This window comes from Scleropages formosus, chromosome 8 (assembly GCF_900964775.1).
Source record: "Scleropages formosus chromosome 8, fSclFor1.1, whole genome shotgun sequence".
In the NCBI taxonomy this organism is placed as follows: domain Eukaryota; kingdom Metazoa; phylum Chordata; class Actinopteri; order Osteoglossiformes; family Osteoglossidae; genus Scleropages; species Scleropages formosus.
In genome coordinates this window covers 7112008-7136257 of record NC_041813.1, presented here as the reverse complement: position 1 = coordinate 7136257, position 24250 = coordinate 7112008, and the positions used below count along the sequence as shown (strand labels likewise).

At 44.9% G+C, this 24250-nt stretch overlaps 1 protein-coding gene across 2 annotated transcripts in view; it reads right to left on the bottom strand.

Annotated features, from left to right (window-relative positions):
* Nucleotides 1–3791: 3791 nt before the first annotated feature.
* Nucleotides 3792–24250, bottom strand: part of bmpr1aa (bone morphogenetic protein receptor, type IAa) — a 41907-nt gene continuing 21448 nt past the window's right edge. For both annotated transcript variants that reach the window (XM_018766290.2, XM_018766291.2), the window contains exons 2-12: nt 18436–18654; nt 10401–10566; nt 9930–10032; nt 9683–9782; nt 9502–9592; nt 9105–9243; nt 8804–8996; nt 8117–8414; nt 7317–7492; nt 6888–7018; nt 3792–6710 (exon numbers count right to left, since the gene is read on the bottom strand). In XM_018766290.2, coding sequence (XP_018621806.1) covers nt 6585–6710; nt 6888–7018; nt 7317–7492; nt 8117–8414; nt 8804–8996; nt 9105–9243; nt 9502–9592; nt 9683–9782; nt 9930–10032; nt 10401–10566; nt 18436–18502 — 1590 coding nt within the window. In that variant the 5' untranslated portion in view covers nt 18503–18654 and the 3' untranslated portion in view covers nt 3792–6584. The remainder of the gene's footprint in view (nt 6711–6887; nt 7019–7316; nt 7493–8116; nt 8415–8803; nt 8997–9104; nt 9244–9501; nt 9593–9682; nt 9783–9929; nt 10033–10400; nt 10567–18435; nt 18655–24250) is intronic.

The window sequence follows — 24250 nt, the reverse complement described above, 5'->3', positions numbered from 1 at the left end:
ATCATTTATGTAAGAATGAAGAACATGTATGACCATGAAGGTATTGCTTTTCGTACCACAAAAATCACTGTTTTTATAATTTATTTTAAAGGCTTAGCTGTATTAGATTTAGTTTGTAAAGCTGATCTATCGCAGGGCAGGAGTGAAAAACAATTCAAATCCCTTTGCTTAAGTACAATTGCTGTAATTATATGGAATTTAGTAAAAATAAGTTTACAAATGATTGCTTTAAACATATTATATTGTGTCTGGCCTAAAAAAACCATAATACTGTACATAGGAAACCAGAAAAAGTTGTGCAAAAAATACAGAAAAATATCACCATCACCTAAATGTATTGTCACAGCTTTAAAGAACATGTGCTCATAACTTAGGATGTTGGGACACGTGCTGGGAAACTTCGCTCTTTCTAAGTGCATCAGACTTGCTGAGGCTGGGCCTGAGCTGTGTTGTATAAACATGTGCTTCTGCTAAATATGCGTTTTCCATAAAACAAACACTGTGCATCACTGATGTATATCTTAGTATTGGATACAATGATGAAAATGTTATGACAGAGTCCTCTTCTGATAATAAATATGCAAAATTTGTTTTTTTTCCCCTTTAGCATTACTATAATTATATGATTTAATAGACTATGCTCATTATTTCTGAATACAAGAAAAAAGTAGCATACCACTTATCCAGTGTGCCGGAGTGTGGCGATCCGGAGTCTATCCCAGAAGCACAGAGCCCTAAGCTAGTCAGGGTACAGCTTGAACGAGACTCCAGTCCGTCACAGGACGCTGCACGCTCTTGTTCTCAGAGTACAGAAAACAAAGTGAGCCGTTCACCTGTAACACTCTTTGGAATGTGGGAAGAAACCAGAGCACCTGGAAACAAGGGAGAACATGCAAACTTCACACAGACGGAGTTGGATTTAAACCTACATCCAAACAGCCCAAGGGTTATGAGCCTGCAGTGTTACCTGCTGCGTCACTCTGTTTCCCTCATTTTCCTTCTATGCCGCAAATGGATGTTGAAAAATCAGGTTAACAAGTTCAGAATGACAGCCAGCTGCTAAAGGTCACCCAAAGAATAAATACTTACAGCACCATACCATGAGATACTTCCATTCACGTTATGAGAATTAAACTTTATGAGGATTTTCACTCAACACCCCTACTTTGGCTTTCTTTTCTTTGCATTTAATCAGATCAAACTTGGATTTTGCAGGCTACTCAACAGCTGAGAGGCAGGAAACATTTATATAGAGTATATTTCCTTTATATTTACATACAGGGCAGCTTCTACCATAGTGGTTAGACCTGCTGCCTTTGGACCTAAAAGTTTGCAGGTTTGAATCCCATCTCCAGCAGTAGTATCCTTAAGCAAGGTACTCACCCTAAATTGCTCCAGTAATATTACCCAGCTGTATAAATGGGTAAATAATGGTAATCAGCTTAGTGTTGCGAGTTGCTTTGAAGAAAAGCATCAGCTAAATGAATGAACGTAAATAGATATATTTATTCCCTGGGCTGATATTTCTCTCCAAAACTACACAACCAGTCAATGTCTACAACCGCTTGCCCTGAGCAGGGTTGCAGCGAGCTGGAGCCCTACCCGGCAACACAAGGCGCAACACACACACGCCCTGGACGGGATGCTAGTCCATCCCAAGCAAGGCTCAAAGCCCAGACCCACCACACCACTACATATTTGGAGGGGGATGCAAAGCGATTATAATGTACTCTGTACAGTATTCAGCTCTCACCTTCATCCAAGGTAACCTATTGTGCTGGATACACTACACAAAACACCCTGCAATCATTTACACACACACACCTCTACAGCAGAGCAATGTAACACACACACATACACACTACAGGCAATTCACTATGTATCATAGTGGTTAAAGTTGCTGTCTTTGGACCCACAGGTTGCATGTTTGAATCCCAGTTCCAGAAGTGGTATCCTGTCAGTCCATAAACTTTACAGGATACGCTATGATGAATTTTACACACACACACACACACACACACACACACACACACACACACACACACACACACACTTTCAGAACCGCTTGTCCCATACAGGGTCGCGGGGAACCGGAGCCTACCCGGCAACACAGGGCGTAAAGCCGGAGGGGGCGGGGAACACACCCAGGACGGGATGCTAGTCCGTCGCAAGGCACCCCAAGCGGGACTCGAACCCCAGACCCACCGGAGAGCAGGACTGTGGTCCAACCCACTGCGCCACCGCACCCCCTACAGTTACACTAAAAATAATACAATGAAATACTGAAGATGTTCCTTTGCACGGCACCATCGAAACAGACTGTTACTGAGGGAATGTGTTCGTGGATTCTCATAACCAGAAAATGTATTAAGTCATTACTTCTCCTACCTGCTCCACACATTCCTTTCGTATCATTTGTCAATAATCATTGATTCCGTATGCGACGGACAGCATCGGCTATGCTCTTTGAAACGGTGGCATCACACAACGTGTCTGCACCTGTATCTCTCCACCTGCTGAAATGCACTCCTGTTTATTCCGAGTAACATGTCGCTTTAGAAAAGAGCCTCTACTAAATGAATACATGTAAACTTAGCACTCCCTTCAACAAAACTAGTTGACAAACTCTAAATATATATGAGAAAGACAGTGCTGCTCTTGTCCAGCAGATGGCAGTGACACGCTCTGTGGAACAGTTTCCTGGTACCTTTGGGCGACACAAAACAGCTGGTAGGTTACAGGTTCGAATCCCACTTCCAGCTATAGTACCCTTGAGCAAATACCCTAAAATTGTTCCCGTAAAATGACCCAGCTGTATAAAAGGGCAAATAATTGTAAGCTGCTTTGGAGAAAAGTGGCAGCTCAATGAACAAATGCAGACACTCGTGGTGACATCTATAGGAACAGTCATAGTCGTGTTCAGAAGTGCAAGCAAAACAAATTAACGTAGATCTAAATCATTAAGTGGGGAAAATCACAGTGCAGAGTCCAACACATTTAATTTCTGCTCAAACTGACACCTGATTACACTAACATAGATGAATCAAATGCATCCAGTAACACCAGATATCATTCAAAGGAGGGTTATGGACAGTCACATGGGAACTGGAAAAGTGAGACATGGGCTTGTGTGATGGCTCTGATGTCACTCAGCCCATTGGTTGCGTCATGAAGGTATGCCATGTGACGGGTCTGAAGTTTGTGAGGAACGCCTCTGGCGATTCCTTGGCATCATGAAGAAGAGTGGTTACGAGATATACTTCTAAACCCACCAAGCATTCCTCACAACTGTGGGAAATGGCTTGGAAGTCAGACGTAAGGTATGAGTTTTACTTATAAAAGCAAACAGCCATAAAGCAGAATAGCTGCGTTCCGTATATGTATTTTAGAGTAGGGGCATCTGGGAACATGAGCGTTCTTTCTCAAGCTCAGCCTTAATTGAAACATGAATGATGCTGACATGGAGAATTTAACTGGACGTACACCCTGCACCAACACATATTTTGTTTCATACCTGCACGTGTGAGGCTTTTGATTTTACTAGGAGTAAACACATACACACACAGAGAGTCCAAAACCGCTCGTCACAAGCAGGGTCGTGACAAGCCGGAGATTAACCCGGCAACACAGGGCACAAGGCTGGGGGGGGACCCAAGACGGGACGCCAATCTGTCGCAAGGCACCCCAAGCGGGACTCGAACCCCAGACCCGCCAGAGAGCAGGCACAGGCCAAACCCGCCACGCCACCACACCCCCTAGGAGTAAACAAAATAAAAATTTATTAAGGGGGAGGAGGAAAAAAAAAGACTGCTTTTTACACAACGAAAGACAAGACCACAATACTGTATACTAAAATAAGATTTACTTAAAAACTGGATACACTGGACAATCTGTACAGATTTCTTTTGTAAACTTAAGGCACCATTTTGGGAGAGACGCTGTACAAAATGTGTTACGCAGAAACAATACTCTGTTTCCTGACAGCTAGATTCATTTTTAGACAGTGATTCCTCCTTATGAATAAACACTTTAAATGAGCAACAAATGTACGTGAATGATAGCCGTGGGGTGGGGACTTTGTTTGCGTGATTTGAGCTGGATGCCGGACATAAAAACCAACACAGATAGCGGGAGACCAGATGACATTAAGCTCCCCATAGTGAGTACGATCAGAGGGCTGTTTATGTCCTCATTCTTACTTGTCAATATCTTACAAATGCAACGCTTGGTGATACCTTTTTGTGCAAGCTATCAGTAGTATGGCTAATGAAGAAGGGAAAGGCACCTTTGCATTATATGAGGTTACAGTTATGCAGGGAAATCTCATTTTTCAGGTAATGTACGAAAAAAACCTCGATTTCTATGCGATTGCACCTATGAGATATGTAATATTTTTATATTTAATACTTAGCTGTTTGACATACACTGAATTTGTGCATAAACAATACTGACACCAAATGTTAAGACTGGCTGAACTCGTTTTTCATGTGCATCCTGTTACCATGGATACTTCAGAAGCATTCAGTTATGCATCCATTTATAAGTTAACTTAATCAAACCAGGCCTTTCACATTAAAAAGCGCATGACCCATCGAGGACCGAATGAAACATGAAGGCTCTAGTACAATTCCCCAAATGAGGATGATTTGATTCTCAAGGTTTGAAGTTCCCCCGAAGAGGCACGGTGCCTCTGAAAGGCCACTGCTTTCCTTCACCGGCAACTAAATGCATCCTTAACTGATTAATTGACAAAATTATACGAACTATCCTATCAGGTCTTCTGTTGCCTTTTCTGTCAGGAAACAAGAACAAGAGATGCAGTAGGAAAGTGCAAGGGAGGAGTGACGAGCAAAATTATTTTGTTATTGTGAGCAACACATTCACCCCATGTAAATTCGCCCCGAATATCACTACTACAGCTTTGCTTGCATACCGAATCAGATAGATGACAGCTGTAGCGGGGTTACCTGGCACATCCCCTGGCATCCTTAAGGACATTACTGTGTCAGGCTTTGCGTTACCTGTTCTTCTAAATGTCACTCCTGTCCAGTGATCTCCTGGGTGTCGCTGCAGCTGTACAACGGATGGTCAAGTACGCTGTTCTGGGTATAAGCGCTGGCACTGGGTTTGCCACACAGCTGGGCAACCCCTGGAATCCTTCATAGAGCTATTCTTTAATTCTGGGCATGACCTGCCTCTTCTAACATCTTTTACACTGCTAATGTGTGAAGGCTAGAAAGGGAGGGAGAGAGGAGGGGAGAAAAAAAAAAAAAAAAGGTGGAGAGGCAAACAGAAAAGGTTTCATAGAGAAGTAAAGTTTTTTGGATCCATCAATCCAATAATTCAAATAAGCAAATGTGCAAAAGAGGAACTGAACAAACCCCTTTGTTTTCAAAAAAAATCAGCAGGAATGTACTGGGGAGTTCATTTTACACTGTGCTAGCCACAACTTGAATGCCTGCCAGTTTTTTTTTTTTTTCCCTTATTCTTTAAATCTTACTTCCAGCATTTAATACATAAAACAAATAGGTGTTGGACATACACTACATGTACACATGCAAACTGTACGCAGATTTTAAAACTTTGCAATGAGACATGCAGCTGTATTTCAAGACTAGAATTTGGAGATGGATTTAAAAACAAAGAAAAAGACAAACCCTATCTGCAGCTCACGGAATTTATAGCCACATTAAGTAAATATGTAAGATACCTTTATAAAACCTTTTTAAGCAAATCTTTTCCAAATCTGCACTCGAATTGGAATAGTCTCCCCCCACTGCAGAAACACGGTAAAGATACGGAGTGCCTCCTACTGGCCAAAGTCCGTGATGCACAGCAAAGAACTCCCTGCTGTCCGAGTGCTGAGCGCAAGCTGGGAATTGCCAGTCTGCAGAAATTGTGCAGCTGAAGCCCAGCATTTACTGGCAATGCGCAGTCTGTCTGTAGTTACTTCTCTACTAAATGCAAATGAGTTTGTTTCTTTCCTTTAGAAATACTACAACTGAAGTCAGATAAATAGTTCCATATGGCAGGACAGACACGGTCTTTGTACAATGTAAAATATTTAGAGTATAAACAAGTTTTTTTAATAAAATAAAAAAAAGTTGTGGGTGATGGGTTTTGCTGACTTTTCAGCCAAAGTTTCCATGACATGTACCATAATAATTCATTGTCCTTTCTCATAACTCAGCCCACCCGCACCCCCAGCCCCCGTTTCCAGTTCAGTGGATGGCTTTCACAGAAAGCACCAATCACAATGCCACTCGTTCCCATTTCCCAGAGCGTCTGTGCTGAAAGGTGGAGGAGAGGAAAGCAGCAATGTGACAGTGTGAGAATGCAGCCGCCCCGGAATACGCCGCACTGCTGCTGCAGGAACGGTTCGTCTCCGTGCTCAGTTCCTGGAGGGCCAGCAGTCACTGGAAGTTCAACACCATGCACCCCACACCGCTGAAAGGTCTTTCCTTCCAGTCACACACTCTCTCTCTCGCTCCCCCTTCCTTGAGGTGAAGCAATATGCAAACGTTTTAATTTCAAAAAGCCAAATCAGGTCCTTTCTCTGCTTAGCTGAGCTGGCAACGGACACCTCATATCTTGATGTCCTGAGACTCCACCATTTTGGCAAGCGTCTTCTTGATGCGCAGCACTGTGAGGCGTGAAGCCGGGTTGTGGGCCCAACACTCGGACATGAGCTTTAGCATGGCCCTCAAGCACTGAGGAGAGAGATGCATGAAAGGCGTCACTCCAAATGCGTGGCACAGTGACACTGATCACAGTCACGCTAAAACCCCCTGACACGGTGCCTCCTCCCATCAGGTAAACTCAATTCTACATTGTGTGTACTTGAACGGCCCTGAGCCAATTAGCTCCGTTAGAACCCCTCAACTCACCTCATCGCTGTTCCAGCGATTGGACACTGTGGGTCGGAGGCACTTGACACACGCCACCTCCCGCATGTCCTCGTACGATGGGTCCAAGGGCACCATGTCGTAGTAGGGCAACTGGTATTCCTCCACTATGCCTGGGAACACAAGGAGGCCCAGACAGGGCAACAATGTCACTATAGCTGAAAAATGCTTGTCTGTTTGCTAAATATTTTTAAATGCTTTTCTTTTCCGTCTCTAAATGTATGTTTTTTAATGTATTACTTCAAGAACTACTGATGGAAAATGGTCAAGCCGCTTCAAGTGACTTGCAACAGGTAAACTTTCTTCTGCTGAGGCAATGGACTTCATGCAGTTTTTGCAGAAGATGGGTGTCAGCAGCACTTCAGAAACTCATGTACAGCTTGTTGGGTACAGGGTTTGAAATGCTCATACCTCCTGTGACACAGCGCCGGGCCATCTCCCACACGATCAGCCCATAGCTGTAGATGTCTGCCATGATGTAGGCCTGGAAATGGTTCTTATTCATGGTTTCATCCAGCACTTCGGGGGCCATGTAACGTCTTGTGCCCACCCGCGTACTCAGTGGCACATCCACCTCATTGGTGTCACTGAAAGGCAAAACATGGCTAAATATCAAATGCTGAAACAAAGCTCGCACATACAATACCAAAAATACATTTATTTCTCAAGCAATCTTGAGTACACTGGGTCCGTGGAGACAAACCCTTGTTTCCTCAAACACTAGAAATATAATGGTTCACCTCACCGCTAAATACAGTGCATGCTCACTTGTTGAATAGTTATTTAATGTAAATGTTTCTGTTATCTCAAAAAAAAAAAAATTTGCAGGAAGGTGATCAGGAATCATCAATTCTGAATTTTATGCAGCTACTCGTGTGATAAACATTGGTGCATATGGTGGAAAGAAACTAACTTTACTGAAGAATAATAACGTGTCTCCAGCTACGTCTCTCTTTCTCCTAATGTAATACACAAACTATTTTCTATTAGATATACGTCGCTTTGGAGAAAAGCATCTGCTAAATGAATAAACGTAAATGTAATGTAACACCCAAATACGCAAGGCAGGAGGACTCAAAATATACCTATGACTTGGGGACCCAAACTGATGCAACTATCAAACTGTCTTTATGTGTTTTTCTATATGTGTTTGGGTATGTTATAGGCTTGAGTGAATGTATGAGGTCCATGCTACAGGGCATGGACTCTACCTGTTGAACTTGACAGCCAGCCCCAAGTCAGCGACGCAGCAGGTGCCGTTCTTCTTCACCAGGATGTTCTTGCTCTTGAGGTCGCGATGGGCGATGGCTGGCTTGCCCTGCGTGCCGTAGATCTCTGTGTGCAGGTGGCACAGGCCGCAAGCTGCCGAGTAGGCGAGCCGTAGCAGCGCCTGGGCGTCCAGCGTGGTCACTTTCAGGTAGTCGTATAGGGAGCCGTTCTCATGGTAGTCCGTGATGAGAAAAAGTTGCGTGAAGGCTCCTGTACCCTTGATGTCCGCTGCGATAAAACCTGGAAGCCATGCCATGTATGAGCAAATCCTACTCATCTAAATGACAGTTCTCAGTGGGTAATGCCATTACCACGCAGGGCCTGGCTTGTGGTTTCTGATTTGGCGTACAACCCACATTAGGTCTGTGCTGAGTTGCCATGTTCTCCTTTGTGTTGGTTTCCTCGCACAGCCCAAAGACATACACGGAAGAAAGTAATGCCACACCACTTCCATACCCTTCCTTACTATGGAAAACACTTCAGTAGTCATTATGAGTCAACTTCGACTCTCTGACATTTACCATTAAGATAGTCTTGTTAAAGCCATACATTAAGAAAGAATCAAGATATTATCATAGCTCTACATACTAGCAGCAACAGTGGCAGAGAGCTTCACCAGAAATACATACCCAGGATATTCTCATGCCTCATAAGGACTGTCTGGTATATCTCCGTCTCACGGAACCAGCTGGCTTCCTCGCGGGTGAAGAACACCTTGACGGCGACTTTCTCCCCTCGCCAGCGGCCCAGCCACACTTCTCCGTAACGGCCCTTTCCGATCTGACGCACCATATGAATTTGCTTGGCAATTGTCCGCTGCACCTGTTTGGAGGTAGCAGGGTACAGGTGCGTGGCGTTTGATCCCAAGTCAGAACCTGGGTTTAGAAAGAGCAATGAGGTGCCAAGCAAGGTGCAATGCAGGACACTCACCAGCAGGGGAAGTCCTGAACCACTGCCAGAGCTCTGTGATTGGTGGATGAGGTCCTTGAGGGACTCCCCTGCGGGAATGAAGGCCTCTTCCTTCTCCAGGTCTCTGTGATAACGCTGCCTCTCCGCCTGCCACTTATATCTGACTCGCACACAAAAGCATTCACTGTAACGTCTTAAAGCACAGACGATATCAGGTGTGACGGCCCTTTAATTTGACAAGTTGGAAGAATAATACTATCAGTTATAACAAAAGGCTAATTATTTCGTTATGGTAAGACATTATATTTTTTTAAGTATGTTACAAGACTAGGCGTTCACCAGTGCCGCTTCATGCTGTCATTACTCCATAGCCACGGTGTATCTGTTTCTCTGTGTATTTCCACTGTGATGAGCTCACCTGTAGTAACAGATAACTGTGACGGCAATGAGGGTGCAGCAGCACACAGTCATGGATATCAAGAAAGCCAGCCAGTGGGCGCTGTCAGGACCTGGGGGGTAAGCATATATTTTTGTTTCTCATATATCTACAAGCAATAATGTTGCTGAATATGAGAAACTTCACAAGGCCTGTTCCTCACCTTGCTCCACGAGAGGGGGCAGTGTAGGCTGCAGGTCCTGGTTGCAGAAGTCTGTCTGGCAGCACTCGATTGTCCGCCTTGTCTGGGCTCTAGGGGAATCCTAGTGAAGATGAGATTTGATGCAAAGCTGAAATACATACAAATGCAATAAAAGCATCTAACATCATGAGAGGTACCTAAAGCCATGGATAATAAAACTACATGTGCACTATGGTCCTTATACTCTCTGTGGACTGCTTGGAGATACCTTGCACTGGAAATGAGACCCCTCATACTTCATGCATCCTGAGCTGAGGACCACTTCACCGTGCTCATCTACCTCGATGATGGCAAAGCACTGGCCATTGGTCCTGCATGAAAACACAGTAAGGGAACAACATGTAGCTGGAACATTGCGTATGGTGACACAATTCATGTTGCACACAGAACTGCGACTTGGAGCAAAACAGATTACAAAAGTAACTCACAAGCACAAAAAGAGCAAATATATGTTTGAACTTTCAGACTAGGCAGGTATGTGAGGGGGAAAGAAGAAAAAAAAAAAAAAAAAAAAAAAAAAAAAAAAAACATTTAATGAGTACAGGGATGGCAAAGAGCCGGTAAACACGCTGTAGCTTTTGGAACTGGGTGAGAGAATGAACGTGTAGAAGGTAACTTTGCCATGAGGGAGAATTTGAGAGCGACAGACTTGGGGCTGTGAACTAGCAGGCCGACTCACTCGCAAGTGTTGTTCTTGGCATCCTCTGGGCAGTGGCCGGAGCAGTAGCAGCGGAGGAACCGGGCTGCATCCTCTGGGGCTACAGTGGTATCTTCTGCTCGCCTCTTGGACTCTGAGCTGTATTTGACCCCTGTACCATGGAGCACATAGTCGGGGTTCTGTCCACCTGAAAAGGGAATTGATGTGTCAGACGCAATGTCTAATGTAAAATGATGGCAAAGGAAAGCTTGATAAAGTGGGCCAACAGGAAAACCGATAGCATAATTGGAAAGATCACAATTTGAAGACCTTTTTAAACTATCCTAGTGCCCCAAGTTATATGGAAAAGATTCATGACTATAGGTAAAAAATTTTGTTCTGCACACAACCCACAGTGAGATAGGATTCTCTGTGGCCTCTGTATCCAAGGACATCTGTGTCTGATTATGGTCAAGCACGAAGGTACAACAAAGGGGAAACATAAAAGCACTGGTAGCACAGAAGTAATTGACCCTCGGTACCCTCCACCCCCCACACACACAAACAATCACGTTTCCCACCCTGCATCTTGACTAAAGGAAGAGCAGGCCTGGATAGTCTACTTCCACGCAATGCTACTACTCACTGACAAAGACACACACACCCCAGAGGCTGAACTCGACCCCTTTAACAATATTTATTTACTCCACATTGCGCCTGTCTGCAGCTCTCAATTCCCAGTATCTCTTCACTTTTTCCTACTCACTGCGACCCAAAGCAAGCAGAGAGGCCAATACACTTCAGATACAGTACTTTACTGGTACTGCATATGACATTTTATTTATATATGTGTGTGTGTGTGTGTGTATATAATTTATCCTCTTCTGTCATGTCTACGCTTTAGAAAAGCAGAGCTTGACACTAAGCCACTGATAAGCTTGGTCCTTATAAGGCCTAGAGGCTATTTATACTGTGTTGTCCTTCGGAAAGGGCAAGAGTGTGTCAGTGTGGGTGCATATGTGCGCTCTGTGTGTGTGTGTGTACACAATAAGTGGTTATTTGCCTGCCACTCCAACCTTTGTTCACCCGGTTTACATGATCACGCAATAACGAAAACAACCAACTTTTTGTTATGAGAAAAGCAAGGCAGATAGGATAGTACAGGCTGAAAAATAACTACATCAACAGCTGGTTGGCATTACTCATCACATCATTAACATGTCCACGTTATTTACAGGCACTAATTACACCACTCGAAAAAAAAACAAGAGTCACTGTGTCAAGGCTAGCATACACACTTGTATTACCCAGAGTGCAAAAGCTTGGGGGGGGGGGGGGGGGGGGGGTCGGAGCGCTCTGCTGTACTCTATTTGAGTAGTGTACTCTGGTACACATTTGTACTTCATTCAGTTAATATTTTAATACACCCTTTCCCCAGCATCAAAATCTAATTGGTTCCTTAAAGGCGAGGATCTGGATACCCAAGAAGCTATTCCTATTATTTATTAAGGGAAAAATACGTTTGCAACCCATTAACAACATTGTTGTTAGCTTACTGCGATTCTTATATTACCCTTGTAATATTCCATTATAAAGAATTAGTTGTTTCATAAGACACTACAGTCACTGTAGTCTGAAGTGGGTGTTTCATGGACATATTGAGAGTGAAGTGCAGGTTTCATGGCAATTTCCAGATAGGTAAACAGTAGCACAACACCAATTTTAAAAGCTTATTTGTCAGCTCTATAAGGAATGTGTGCTGTAAACAATTTAACTGATGTCAAAGCAGGAAATGGAAACGGTGCAAACTGGGCTAAAGACTTATAGTTCAAGAATAAGTCGAGCACTTTGCATTGCTGATCACAGTTACAACTGCTTCTCTCACCACACTTTGACATTGAAAAGGATGTGCACAGAACTCCAGGCAGCATACAACGTTAATGCGCACAGAGACGCTATCCATTCCAAGCATCCTTGTACCCAGCAGCCTGTACACACAGCCATTAAGAGTGCTGGGACCAGTCACCGATCTGGGGAGGTGTCATTTGGTTAGTATGGTTGGAGACGTGTCACCGCAGACTAGGACCTCTTAGAAACCGAAAAACTACGTGCTCGGAAAAGCAGTGGCAGCCAATGACAGCGGCTAAGGAAGGAAGGAGAGAGGAGTGCATGGAAATGTTAACAGCCTTGCCCTCCCTGGCCATACACTCGCTACGCTTGGTGGCCCCTGAGCTACAATGGCACGCGTACAGCATGCAGTTGTAGGAAGTTCCTCCCAAACAATGCGTTTCTTCAGTTCAGAAATGTCTGTGATGGCCCAAAGGTTGGAAGCCCAAAGTTTCACAGCCCTGGATGCAAAGCTCCTTCTTCCTGTACGCTACATTCCTTTCCAAGCATCGCAGCTATGGCCTCGGTGAAATTTCCTTGGCGATCGTCAGATTCCTGCTACTTCCTTTTGTTCGCAGACACAAAAACGGTACTTTTTGCACTCCTTTCAACACTGTCCTTGCAGATAAAGCTCTAACATCTCAGCCACCTCACCACCCAAGGATTGCTAATAGACATTTAAGACCATTTAATCATAACGCAGTAACAGTGGAAAATAAATAAAAGTGAGACAGGAAATGGTTATAAGGAAACCAGAAACAGCAGGCAGTGTTGAAAAACATCACCCCAATCTGAGCCACAAGAGCCAGCAGGCCAGAGGGCGCAGAGCAAACAGCAATTTCTTATACAAACAGGGGACCAAGGCACTATCTACACTGTTGCCGAGGGTAACGCCATGAGATAATAAGAGGTAATGGAAACAGGCAGCTATTCTGTGACATTGCAGGGCTTTTATGTGGCCAATAGAGCACACAACTTTGAACCATCAGCAAAAAGGTGAGAGAAGTGGGATTATACAGATCTGATTTTAATGATGCTACACCCATTCTTCACAGGTGGGTCAGTTTGGAGGTGTGACCACCACACTTATCACATCCTCGCAATCTGAAGCAACAACACTAATATAAATATTAGTATTACCATTACCCACTGTGTATTTATCCTAAGCAAAGCACAATTACCTTGCTCAGGCACCCTACAACAGCACAATCAATCCACCACCCCCCTGGAGTACAATGTCCGTCAGGCCAGGATCTCAATGTGGTATGACACCGAACTGAGGGTTTTCCAGGTTGGGATATGGAAAGTCTAACACAATGCAGACTGGAACCAGATCAAGCAGACAGCCCTAAATAAAATCCAGAGATCTTAGGCCTCTGCACCACCCCCGCTGTTTGCCTTCACTTGTGAGTACAGTGTTTAAGACACATTCACTTATTAACTGCACTTTTCAAGCATGTCTCTTTTGCGGAGGCTTCAGTAAAATAAAAAGTTCAGTACATCAGGACATTACACTCAACTACTCTTTATGCAGAACCCTAAAATACAGCCACAGAAATGAGCGCATGTTTCAGCCTGAAAAACAAAGTAGTCGACTTCCGGCATCCCTCTGACTCAGCTCTGACCCACACGCTAAATGTTAAGCGCTTTTTCCTCTGTGAGGATCAAAGCTGCCTGCCTCCGGAATGCAAGGAGTTGTTGCACCATGCAGACCCCTTTTTTATATAGTGAAGGGAGGAGGGGGGGATAATAAATCTCAGATTCCTGGGGTCCTGTACCCACCAGAGAAGAATATGTGGCATAAATATCTCAACGGTCAACACAGAGAGCCCATGAAGCCATCAATCAGAAAGGATTCTGGGTAATGCATCGTCACACTGGGCCACTGACAACCGTGGGATGACAGATGGGACACTTGTCAGCGGTTGTGTGAGAGTGCTGTGCGCTTGCAGCCGAACGGTAACAATTACTGCAGGATTAACTGGACTCTCACATTCACCCTTGGAGTCATAAAGCACCCCCAGCCCCTACACATCTCCCAGCCTGGACTTTAATGAGGGGAGGGAGCACAGAATAAGGCTGAGGCCTTTCAGGGGAGCAAAGACGGCCTGGGGTCTGACTCTCTGTGGGCCAGCATCCACATGTGTGCTTAATTCGGGCGCCCGTCACGGTGGAGTCTGAGGTCTGGCAGCTCAGCCTCCGCAGCGCTGCTCCTCCATCTACTTCCAGGCGTGATCCACAGTCTGAAAGGGATGGCTGCCTCTTGCACTTAAAGGGCCAACTAGCCTTTCTGTTGTCTCAGCCTCTTAAGCAGCTCACTGAATACTCCCCTTATCACCCCAATGATCTCATGAAACATGGAGGTTAAAGATATTGAAAATCCAACTTCTCATAATGCCGCTCGAGGAAAAAATATTGTAAAAACCTTTGCCAACATTCATATTAGTTAAAATCAAAACTGAAAACCACACTGCAATATTTGCCCGCCTTTTGAAATCTCAAGTTACACGAGGTCATGAGTTCCCCTCTAAAGTATATAAATACTCTAAATATGAAACAGGGGTTCATGTTTCTGCAACTATTCTGCAAGATTGTGATGAGGACAACAGAAAACAGATACACTTGTTTTCAAACTTTTCCATTTCTGAGCAGGTACTAAACACTAGAGAAAACCACATACTCGTCAGTTAAGAAAACGTATCCGTGTCATCTTTTTGCATCGGACCAGTATTAGCAGACCACACCTTGTCCTGATTGAAATGTGGGGCGGCACAGGTGAACAAACAGAAAGTTGCTTGTGTAAATGATGCTCAATCAACACACAATATCTGGCAGGAACGCACCACAAACCATAACTGCATTATATCCTTCACGCAGCCAAACTGCAGCTTGTTTATAAAAAAGGAAAAAAAAAAAAAAAAAAAAAAAAAAAAAACCCTCTCCGGGCGTTCCCTGAACGCAGTAAACAACAACAAATGAAAACCGACAGACTAATAAAATCTTTACTGCTCAGGCTTTTTTGTTTTTTTTTTAAAAATGTAAAAGTGGAACTCTAAATGCCCCCGAGACACCTCCAGTGCCAAAAAACCCGCTGCTGAACCGCAGGTAGTCATAAAAAATGAGCGTAGTGGGCTGAACCCCTCTTAATATCTACAGGCTTGCCCATCTCCTCCTAACACTTCTGCGGCTGTGCTCAGGCAATAACTGAGCAGCAGAAAACACCCCTCCCCATGTCTAAACATTTCCGGAGAACAATGGCTGTTTGGAGTATCTGTGTCCAGCAATGGCTCACCGGCAGCACTATACAGGAAGCAGTTAATGTGTCGAGTAGCGCCGGGGGCCAGCAATCATCCCAACAGCTTCCTGTGGTGCAGCCTCCATGGCTTGGGCCTGGCAGGACTAACCGACTGCTATGGGTTAAGGGGCTAGAGGGTATGGTGGGTGAAGTTCATAAGTTCTGGTGCCGTGTCTTAGTAAATAGGAGTGCTGCACACCTAAGTAATTTCTTTTTTTAAAAAAAAGGCCCAGCATAAGGTGGAAGCAAGATTTAGCATTCAACAATTTACACATTTTTCCTGTAATTAGATCGTCTCAGTCACTGTCCGGGGAATTCAAGTGGAATCTTTTACTGGCTATACCGCATTGTTCCCTGACGAATAAAAAACCAAGCGGTGAACATCTCATAACCTCAAGAACGTACTCATTACGCAACAATTGTCTGTGTACTCAAACATGAACTTTGAGGACTACTGCTAATATTTACTTTCACATCTTCAGCTGCTGCGAAAAGGCAACCTCTCAACGCATGCGAGCAGAACGGGAGCTACCAACACACGCGCGGCCCAAAGAGCACGTTATTAGAAAACAGGCCATGAAAGCGGACATGGACCAGAAACATAGCTGCAAATCATTGTGGAATCCCCGATTAAGGCAAACAGCAAGAAAAACCAAAAAGGCACCTTTCAATAGGCTATCATTACTCGCTCATTCATTGATTCTTTCATGCAGACCTGCAGAAATGATTTCCAAGTGAGGAATGTTGCTCTCTTGGACTCGGCAAGTCTGTCAGCAGACAAATGTCACTTAGAAAAAGGTTCGCCGACTTGAACATCTTGAAAAGGCAGCCCTGTTCTATACTAACCTCTCAACAGGTTGCTAAGCATGAAGGGACAGGCAGCTTAGAGGGTAACTGTAGGGCCTCAGGTTTTTGTGCTTAAAAGTGATATTAAAATAAAACTGGGGGGGGGGAACAGCAAAGACTGTCAGTTCCCTAAGGTTTGAATCCTGCAGCGAGAGCAGATATTTTCCCCTGTCCTTCAAATGTTCAGGAATTTTTACAGACAGTGACAAAGTGTGAAGAGCTGCACTGAACCTCCTGCAGGTCAAGTCTGAAATAAAGGACTCCTTCAGCTGACAGAGACACACTGATGCGTGATGGGAAGCCCATGCTGGACCTTGGAGAAGGAAGTCCACGTAGACATCCCTGTAAAATTATCAACTTGTGGCTCACTGCGACCGATTCCCGGACAAGCACGGCAAGCCCAAGCGCAGCACTGACCTCTGTGAGGACGCCATACAACAGGGACAGGAAAGGGAATTCTCCCTCAGGCAAAGTCACTCGCTCAGGGCTGGTAATATTACAGCAACCAGATATCACAGCTCTGTACACCAACACCAGATGCCTACTCAGCATGAGATAAACAGGTCACCCTCCTTAGAGTCTTGTGCTGGATGCCCGGAACACGACAGTCATTTGTAGCACATCCAGCCAGCTGGCTGGCTGCTGCTTCTGACCAGAATAACAGAAACCCAGATATGATGATAACAGCTGTCAATTTTTGTTTGTTTTGAAGCCTCATAACCCAGCAGCATCAACCAGAAATGATCGTTACATTTAGTGTTGATCCCAGTCACATTTAGACTTGATAATAAAATCCTACTTTTGACCTATAGGGCAGTACATGGCATTGCTCCGGCTTACCTTTGTGAGATTATTGATTTTTATATCCCGGGACTATATCTTCATTCATCGGATGCGGGTTATCTTAAAGTACCTGTGATCCATAAGACCTCAGTAGGAGGTTGTGCCTCTAGCTATAGAACACAAACTGTGGAATAGTCTACCAGTTACTGTAAGAATTCCCCGTCTCTATCAGTCTTCAAATCCAGACTAAAGATTTACATGTTCACTTGGGCGTATCACCACAAAATTTAATTCCACTTGGCTGTTTTCTCAGTTTTTTCCCCACCGCTCCGCCAATATGTATTCAACTTATTTAAGTTATCAGTTACTAACAATTTATTCTTTTCGAGCATTGTCTCCCTACAATAAGAGCTCAGGAGGCTGGCCGGGTTGTACAGAAGCACCCCATGCTGACTGAAGATGATGACCAAGCATCATGATGGACGAGGTGTGCTTTGTTGAACTGGGAAATCAAGATACAAGACAGCAACGATGCCTTTGTTACCTTTAATCTGAATTAGAAATCCTATTCAATCTAGAATGCCCAGGAGGGGTGGGCAGCCATTGGCACTTGGACACCCAGAAGCTTTTTTCTCCCTCGACCTTCAGTTGGGAGTTTTTGTTCCCTTCCTCCGCGGCCAGCAAGCATACTTAGTTTTATAAAAGCACTGATAATGTATTGTGCTTGTTTCTGCCTGATGTATTTGCTCTGTGACTATGTTCAACCGCTCTGTGTCACTGCATGAGAAGTGCCCTCTATAAAAAAAGTAAATTGAATTGATCAAGGCCCCCATCTTTTCATACGATTAGCATTGAAGATATCCTGTTCCTCATGTTTCCTCATTTATTTCCCTGTAGCATATACTAATATCTGCCTGAATGAAAAGACTGAATGCAAGCATACAAGAACAGACCTTTTATCCATCTTCATCCCTTAATACATGTAGTGGGCACACAGGGTAAACAAATCTTTGAAATCCCTTCGTCAGCTCTCTAATGATTCTCATAGCACCCTTTTGAAATTCTTCAACTATTGCTGCCAGAGAAAGCAGGCAAGAGAGGGAAAGAGAAGCCCTTGGCAACAGTACGATCCAGTAAAAGCAATGCACATAACATTAAGTCAAAGTGCAGGGCCATTAAAGCGCAGGGTACCTCCACCTCCAGTGATGAAGCAGGAAGGCAGGAGAATGGCAGACAGTAATGAGAAGGGGGTAGGAGGAGACTCACCTTGAGCCCCAAGTAGCAGGGAGATGCAGGCCACCAGCGCAGCGATGTGCAGTGGGGCCCCCATCATGGAGGTGGGGGGCAGAGCAGAGAGATGTAACTGGGAAACACGCACGCACCCTGCCGCCAACAGGGAGGTAAACGTTGACTCGGAAGGCAGAGGTAGATGAGCGTAGCAGAATGATAAAGCCTCTTTTTCACGGGATCTTTTCGTCCAAGGTCCTGGGGAGAAAGAGAACACCTGAGATTCAACTTGCGAAAAAATGACCCAGGCACCAATTTAAGGTCATTTAATATATTTCATACCTACCTACAAACCCTATAACTTGCCATGAACAAATCTGACTTTTTAAATCATCTCAACACCTAACCTCTAAATTCTCTTCAGAATGGCGATAGCAGCTCATTACATAAGTTAAGTGTGCAGCATTTACCGCTGCAAAACCTACAATAAATGTGGGACAAATTTGAAGGCCCCGCTGAAGACTCCACAAGAATAAATACACAGTCTTTGATTTCAGAGCATCGTGTCACCAAAAAAAAAAAAAAAACAATCCTAAATAAATCAGTTTCCCAGAATATAAGCATAAAATAACTACAGACATGTAGAAAACGGTCACTTTGTGTGTGTGAATTCAGGTTCCAAAACAAAGGTTAAGGATCCAAATTAGGGGACATTTCTTTGTCTAGGGCAGCTGTAGTACTAAAGCAAAATTTTGGATTTTTTTTGTTTATTAAACTTTCAATTGTATTTAAAAACAACTGAGGGTTGAGGGCTAAGAAGCGCATTCCAACTAAGAACACGGTGGAACAAAGAACACTAAATATAAACATAGATGTGTTGAGAATTACAGCAGTGAGCTTTTGGGAGGCTGAGCCACAGGCCAACTTACAATGCCCGACATGTGCAGGTGCAACTTAACTAAGAATCGCTGCCATTCAATAGAAAGCAGCAGTGTCATATGATGGCATTTGGCTCCTGGTCTCACCTCCCCGTTCCACATACGCATTTAAATGATTTAGTCTTACTCGTGACCTCACCCTACAACCCCTCCCCTTCGGTCAATTAAGGTATAAAAAGTGAAGCTTAAAACAGACAATAAGCAGATAGACAAAGAAGATTTCTGTTTAAAACCACAGGGAGGCGGGTCGTCTTTCTTTCCTTTTCTTTTCTGTGCGTTCTTTGGCCTCTTGTTTTTCACAGGCTCGACCCCCTGACCCCTGTCAGTCTGGCGCTATTCTTGAATGGCTAAACATGTCCGAATTATTTGTTCTGGGATGTTCCGCAATTACCCGTGTTGGCCCCGTCCAGCGTTAATAACTCGATGTGTCTTTTCCCTTGTAGCTCTGTGTGTCTTGCGGCAATTAGTGCTCCGGGCAGTGATTGAGTAGTTGGGGGGGGGGGAGTCAAATTAGTCGCAGAGCTGCCTGGTGTCTGTCACTTCTGATTTGCACGAGGGGGACAAAGAGCCCCGACCTGTGCCCTACTTTTCACACATCCATGACTTTTTGCTAATAAGACAACAAAGGGGGGGCTCCTCAAGGCAAAGGTGCAAGATGCGCTCCAGGAGTCCAACTCAAAGGCAAAGGCACGGCTACACCGAAGGACAGCATTGCTCCAGAGCCACAAGCTCAGGTCAGTTCCTTCCTGGCTGCTCCAGGGATGTATGTCATATACAAAGCACCTCTGGTTTGTTACCCCACAGCAAAGCGGACAGGTAAAAGCACGTTCTCAGACTCAAGAGGTCAAGACACTACGGTCTACCTTCCCCCAGTATAAGATGCGTCCTGTCAAAGACAGTATTACTCTTTCCCAAGACAGCCACCGGGACATTGACAGCTCACTCAAAGGATAGAGGAGGCAGCAGACCACACTGTGTCTGTTCCTCTTCCACACAGGATGCAACAGCACAATTAATAATGAGCTCCCGCCTGGATATCTGAACCTGTTATTGCAATGTCAGGGTAGACTAACTAGTTTCCTTGTGGCCAGGATTAGTGAAATCCTGAACACAAAACACACCAAAATCGTTTCGAGGGAAAACACAAGCAGCCGCTCCTTCCAGTCTGTTTCTGACAGGAGCGAAAGAGGGCCGCTGATGAGAAACGCAGTGAACGATTACCCATCTAAGAGATGTAAAGTTCCAAACATGTCTCTTTCCTTAGTTCTAGGAGGCCAAGCTCAACAGGTATCATGATCTGTGATAGAAACTCCAGATGTTTTCAATCCGCCATCCTCGGGTGCCGTACATCTAAGCACGGTGTACCGTGACTACACGCTGATCTTGCGGTACAGGAGGAAATGACACGGCCGTCTACGTCACTATGGAGGACACAGGCAACCCAAGGCTGTGGGCCCGTTACAGACGGCTCCTGGCACTAACAAGCCTAAGTAATTCTCCGAACAGCTGTCCGAGCGAGGCTGTGCCACAGGACTGCCGGATGAGCATGCTGCACCACTTCTCAACATTGAGGTTTAGAAATGACTGTGCTGATCAATTTCTGCTGCGTTCCACAAGGTCCTAAAAGAGAGGAAGTGCAACGGCATGTTCTGGCATCGCAGCACTTATGACTGTGGAGAGAGGGGGGTGGGGTATCCTTATGCTGGATACATACACTGATGCAAACACCTCCTCTTCCAGCTTGTGAAGTGAACACTGCGGTATGCCTTTCCCCATACTCTCCCAGAAGTCTCTCCTGGCCCTGATCCCAAGCTGCCCTCTTGGGGCCCCTCCTTACAGGCAACCCCCTCTCATGTCGGCGCCCTGCCCAGCGTGCCTTTCTAGGCCTGGTAGACTGCAGTGCAGACTTTCTGGCTCCAGTGCCATTGTTTGCCTGGCTGCTCTGTGTCTCATCCCAGGAAGGATTAGCATAAGAATATGGACCAGTGCGCTGCCGCAACCTCCTCCACCTCTTTCGCCTCCTCAAGCACAACTGCCCTCCCGTATCTTCTGCAGCCACGCACCAATGCTTGAAAGATGGACAGCTGGGAGCATGTTTACCCACCTCTGGGGTTGCAGCATTGAAGCAAAGCTGCAGGAAGGGTCTCTCCTTTATACGGTACTTTACGCAATAGAAACACAGAGCCGTTTCAAGCATGTTTAGACTGAAAACATCCACCTGGCCAAATCTTCAAGAACAATCCTGAACAAAGGGTTCAGGCAAGACAATAAGTTGAATCAGGGGGTTCACAGCCAAGGAACAAAAACTTCCTAGACTCAGATCCCCAAGATAACCTGAGTTTTAGTTGACACTTTTCTCCAGCAAGCCAGAGCACCTACAGTATCTACACTGCTCAATGGTGCGTTTTGTGACGTGACATTGCTACTGGACAGGTGACAGCAGCTGTCTTTGCTCCTTGTGCTCTGCACTGAAATCCTGACTGGTAAGGAAAGGCAAACAAAAGCCATTGTAGGTCTATGAGGTATAGGGTTAAAAAAAAAAGAAAATGCAGACATGCAAGTGTTTAGTTCCTTGATAATGTATCCCACTGCTTCTGTGGGCTAAATAAGAATGGCTAGACCAATAATGTCATTGTCAGTGTAGCACTCAGCAGATAATACTGCAAGGGGTTGCAGATCCATCTACCTATGTCACATGATCCGTTCAAGCTTTAAATATAGAATGTCGGGTAACTCGCTGACTAAATTAAGCTCAATAAACAGACACGTCCTAAGTTCTGTAAGGAATGGGGAAAAAAAAAAAGTGTCCAAGGCTGTATTTCATGTTTTGCTCAAGTTCCCATCAAGCTTAGGTGAAATGTACATTTCAAAACACGAAACTAGTGGTAAATCAGATGTGGTCTCTTCATGCTACAAAGAGCTGCACTTCTGTCTTTGGGCTGTGAGGGCTACCTAGGATCAGTTACAGCTCCTAGCAGTTTGAACAGGTGCGCTACTAGTAGCGCCAGCAGTCCTAGCTATGTCTCCATGCAAGCTAACCTTACAGTTAGAAAAAATGTTAAATCAATGACACTGGAAGTCAGACTCGTAGTGTCAACTCCCAGTTGCCAGAATGGTATAAAGACAACAATCTATCTCTTAATGTTGATAAGACTAAAGAGATGATTGCTGACTTCAGGAGGACCCGAGTAGACCACTCACTACTGCACATCAACAGAACAACTGTGGAGAGAGTCAAAAGCTCCAAGTTTCTTGGTGTGCATATGGCAGAGGACCTCTCCTAGACTCTCAACACCACTTGCCTAGCCAAGAAGGCCCAGCAGCGTCTTGACTTCTTACGGAGGCTGAAGAGAGCCAAACCAAAAGAGAGCCCATCCTCACCACCTTCTACAGAGGGACAATAGAGAGCATCCTGACCAGCTGTCTCACCATGTGGTACGGGAACTGCACAGTCTCTGACCGCAAGACCCTACAGCGAGTTGTAAGAACAGATGAAAAGATCATCGGAGTCCCTCTACCCACCATCGACACCTCATACAAAACCCGCTGGATCCGCAAAGCCGCCAGCATCGTGGATGACCCTCTCACCCCTCTCATGGACTCTTCGCCCTCTTGCCATCTGGCAGAAGGTATAGGAGCATCTGTGCCTCCACCAGCAGACTCTGCAACAGTTTCTTCCCTGAGGCAGTCAGATTACTCAACACCCTGCTGCCTCCCAAGGCTAACCTGGCACAGTCAAACAGGTAACCCAACATAACTCCATACACTAAAAACTGCCTACAGTTCACAACCCATGTCAGCGTCCATGTCCTGTCCGGTGTATTTATTTACTGTCTTGCACTCCTGTTCTGTGTTGCACCGTGGTCTCCGGAGAAACGACATTTCGTTCCACTGTATACAAGCTATATAGAGGAATGACAATAAAACAACTTGAACTTCCCTGTTATACTGCACAAGGCTTCATAGTGCAGTTTTTTTCTTCTTGTTGTATAGAGATCAGAGCTCTAAGGATCCTGGGCCATGTGGGGGGTGTGTAGTATCATGGAGATAGGCTGTACCTGGCAATAAAAACTGAAGTGCAAGTAAAAGGGAGAAAAGAAAACACTTCTTGGGCAACCAGTTCAGATGGGCTCTGAAGGCTCTTCATTGCGAAATTTAATGACAGACAGAGTGTAAAAGCCCCTGGTAACGACAGCAATCTAAAGCGCTTCCAAAAAGCAGGCCTTTGTTTTCCGAACCGCTTGGCAGGCTGAAGGCAGACGCACATGTGGTGTCTGGTACTATTTCAGGTGACTTACTCCCTGTAACCTCATGCTCCCGGTGCATATGAGGAGGCAGAGCCCCACTCAAGTGTCTGCATGTCCTGCTGTGGATTGCAGATGTGTGAAAATGCCATGTTGTTGGAAGGGGAACAGCAGATAAGTTGGAGAAAAACAAAACCAGAGCTGCCATCGAAGATGGTTAAAGTCTTGCACGAATTTTAAAAAAAAAAAAAAAAAAAAAAAAAAAACCCCTTAGCATTCTAAACTGGTACTTCTTTGTTCGCAACCTGTTCCTCATACCCACATCTCTATAAATTCTTGTCGCCCACGTCACCAGATATCAAGGTGCGAAACGTTACTGTCATGATTGCCTTTCAATGCATCTCAGTCATGAACATCTCTTTCACAGTACAGTGATACAGAGCTCGTTTCGCAGAAACCTAGCATCAAATTAAGGTGTGTCGACAGACTGATTGCTTAGGGAAAAAGTAAGCCTTCATCTTGTAAAAGTCTAAACAATAAGTGAGGGGACCTCATCCATACTGTCTTGGTGAGAGTAATGCAAGATGTACCGAGTAGCAAGTCAGTTTAACTAAAAGTGACCTAGAATAGCTACTAACATGGAGATATAGCAGCGTCACTCAGTGTGTTAAG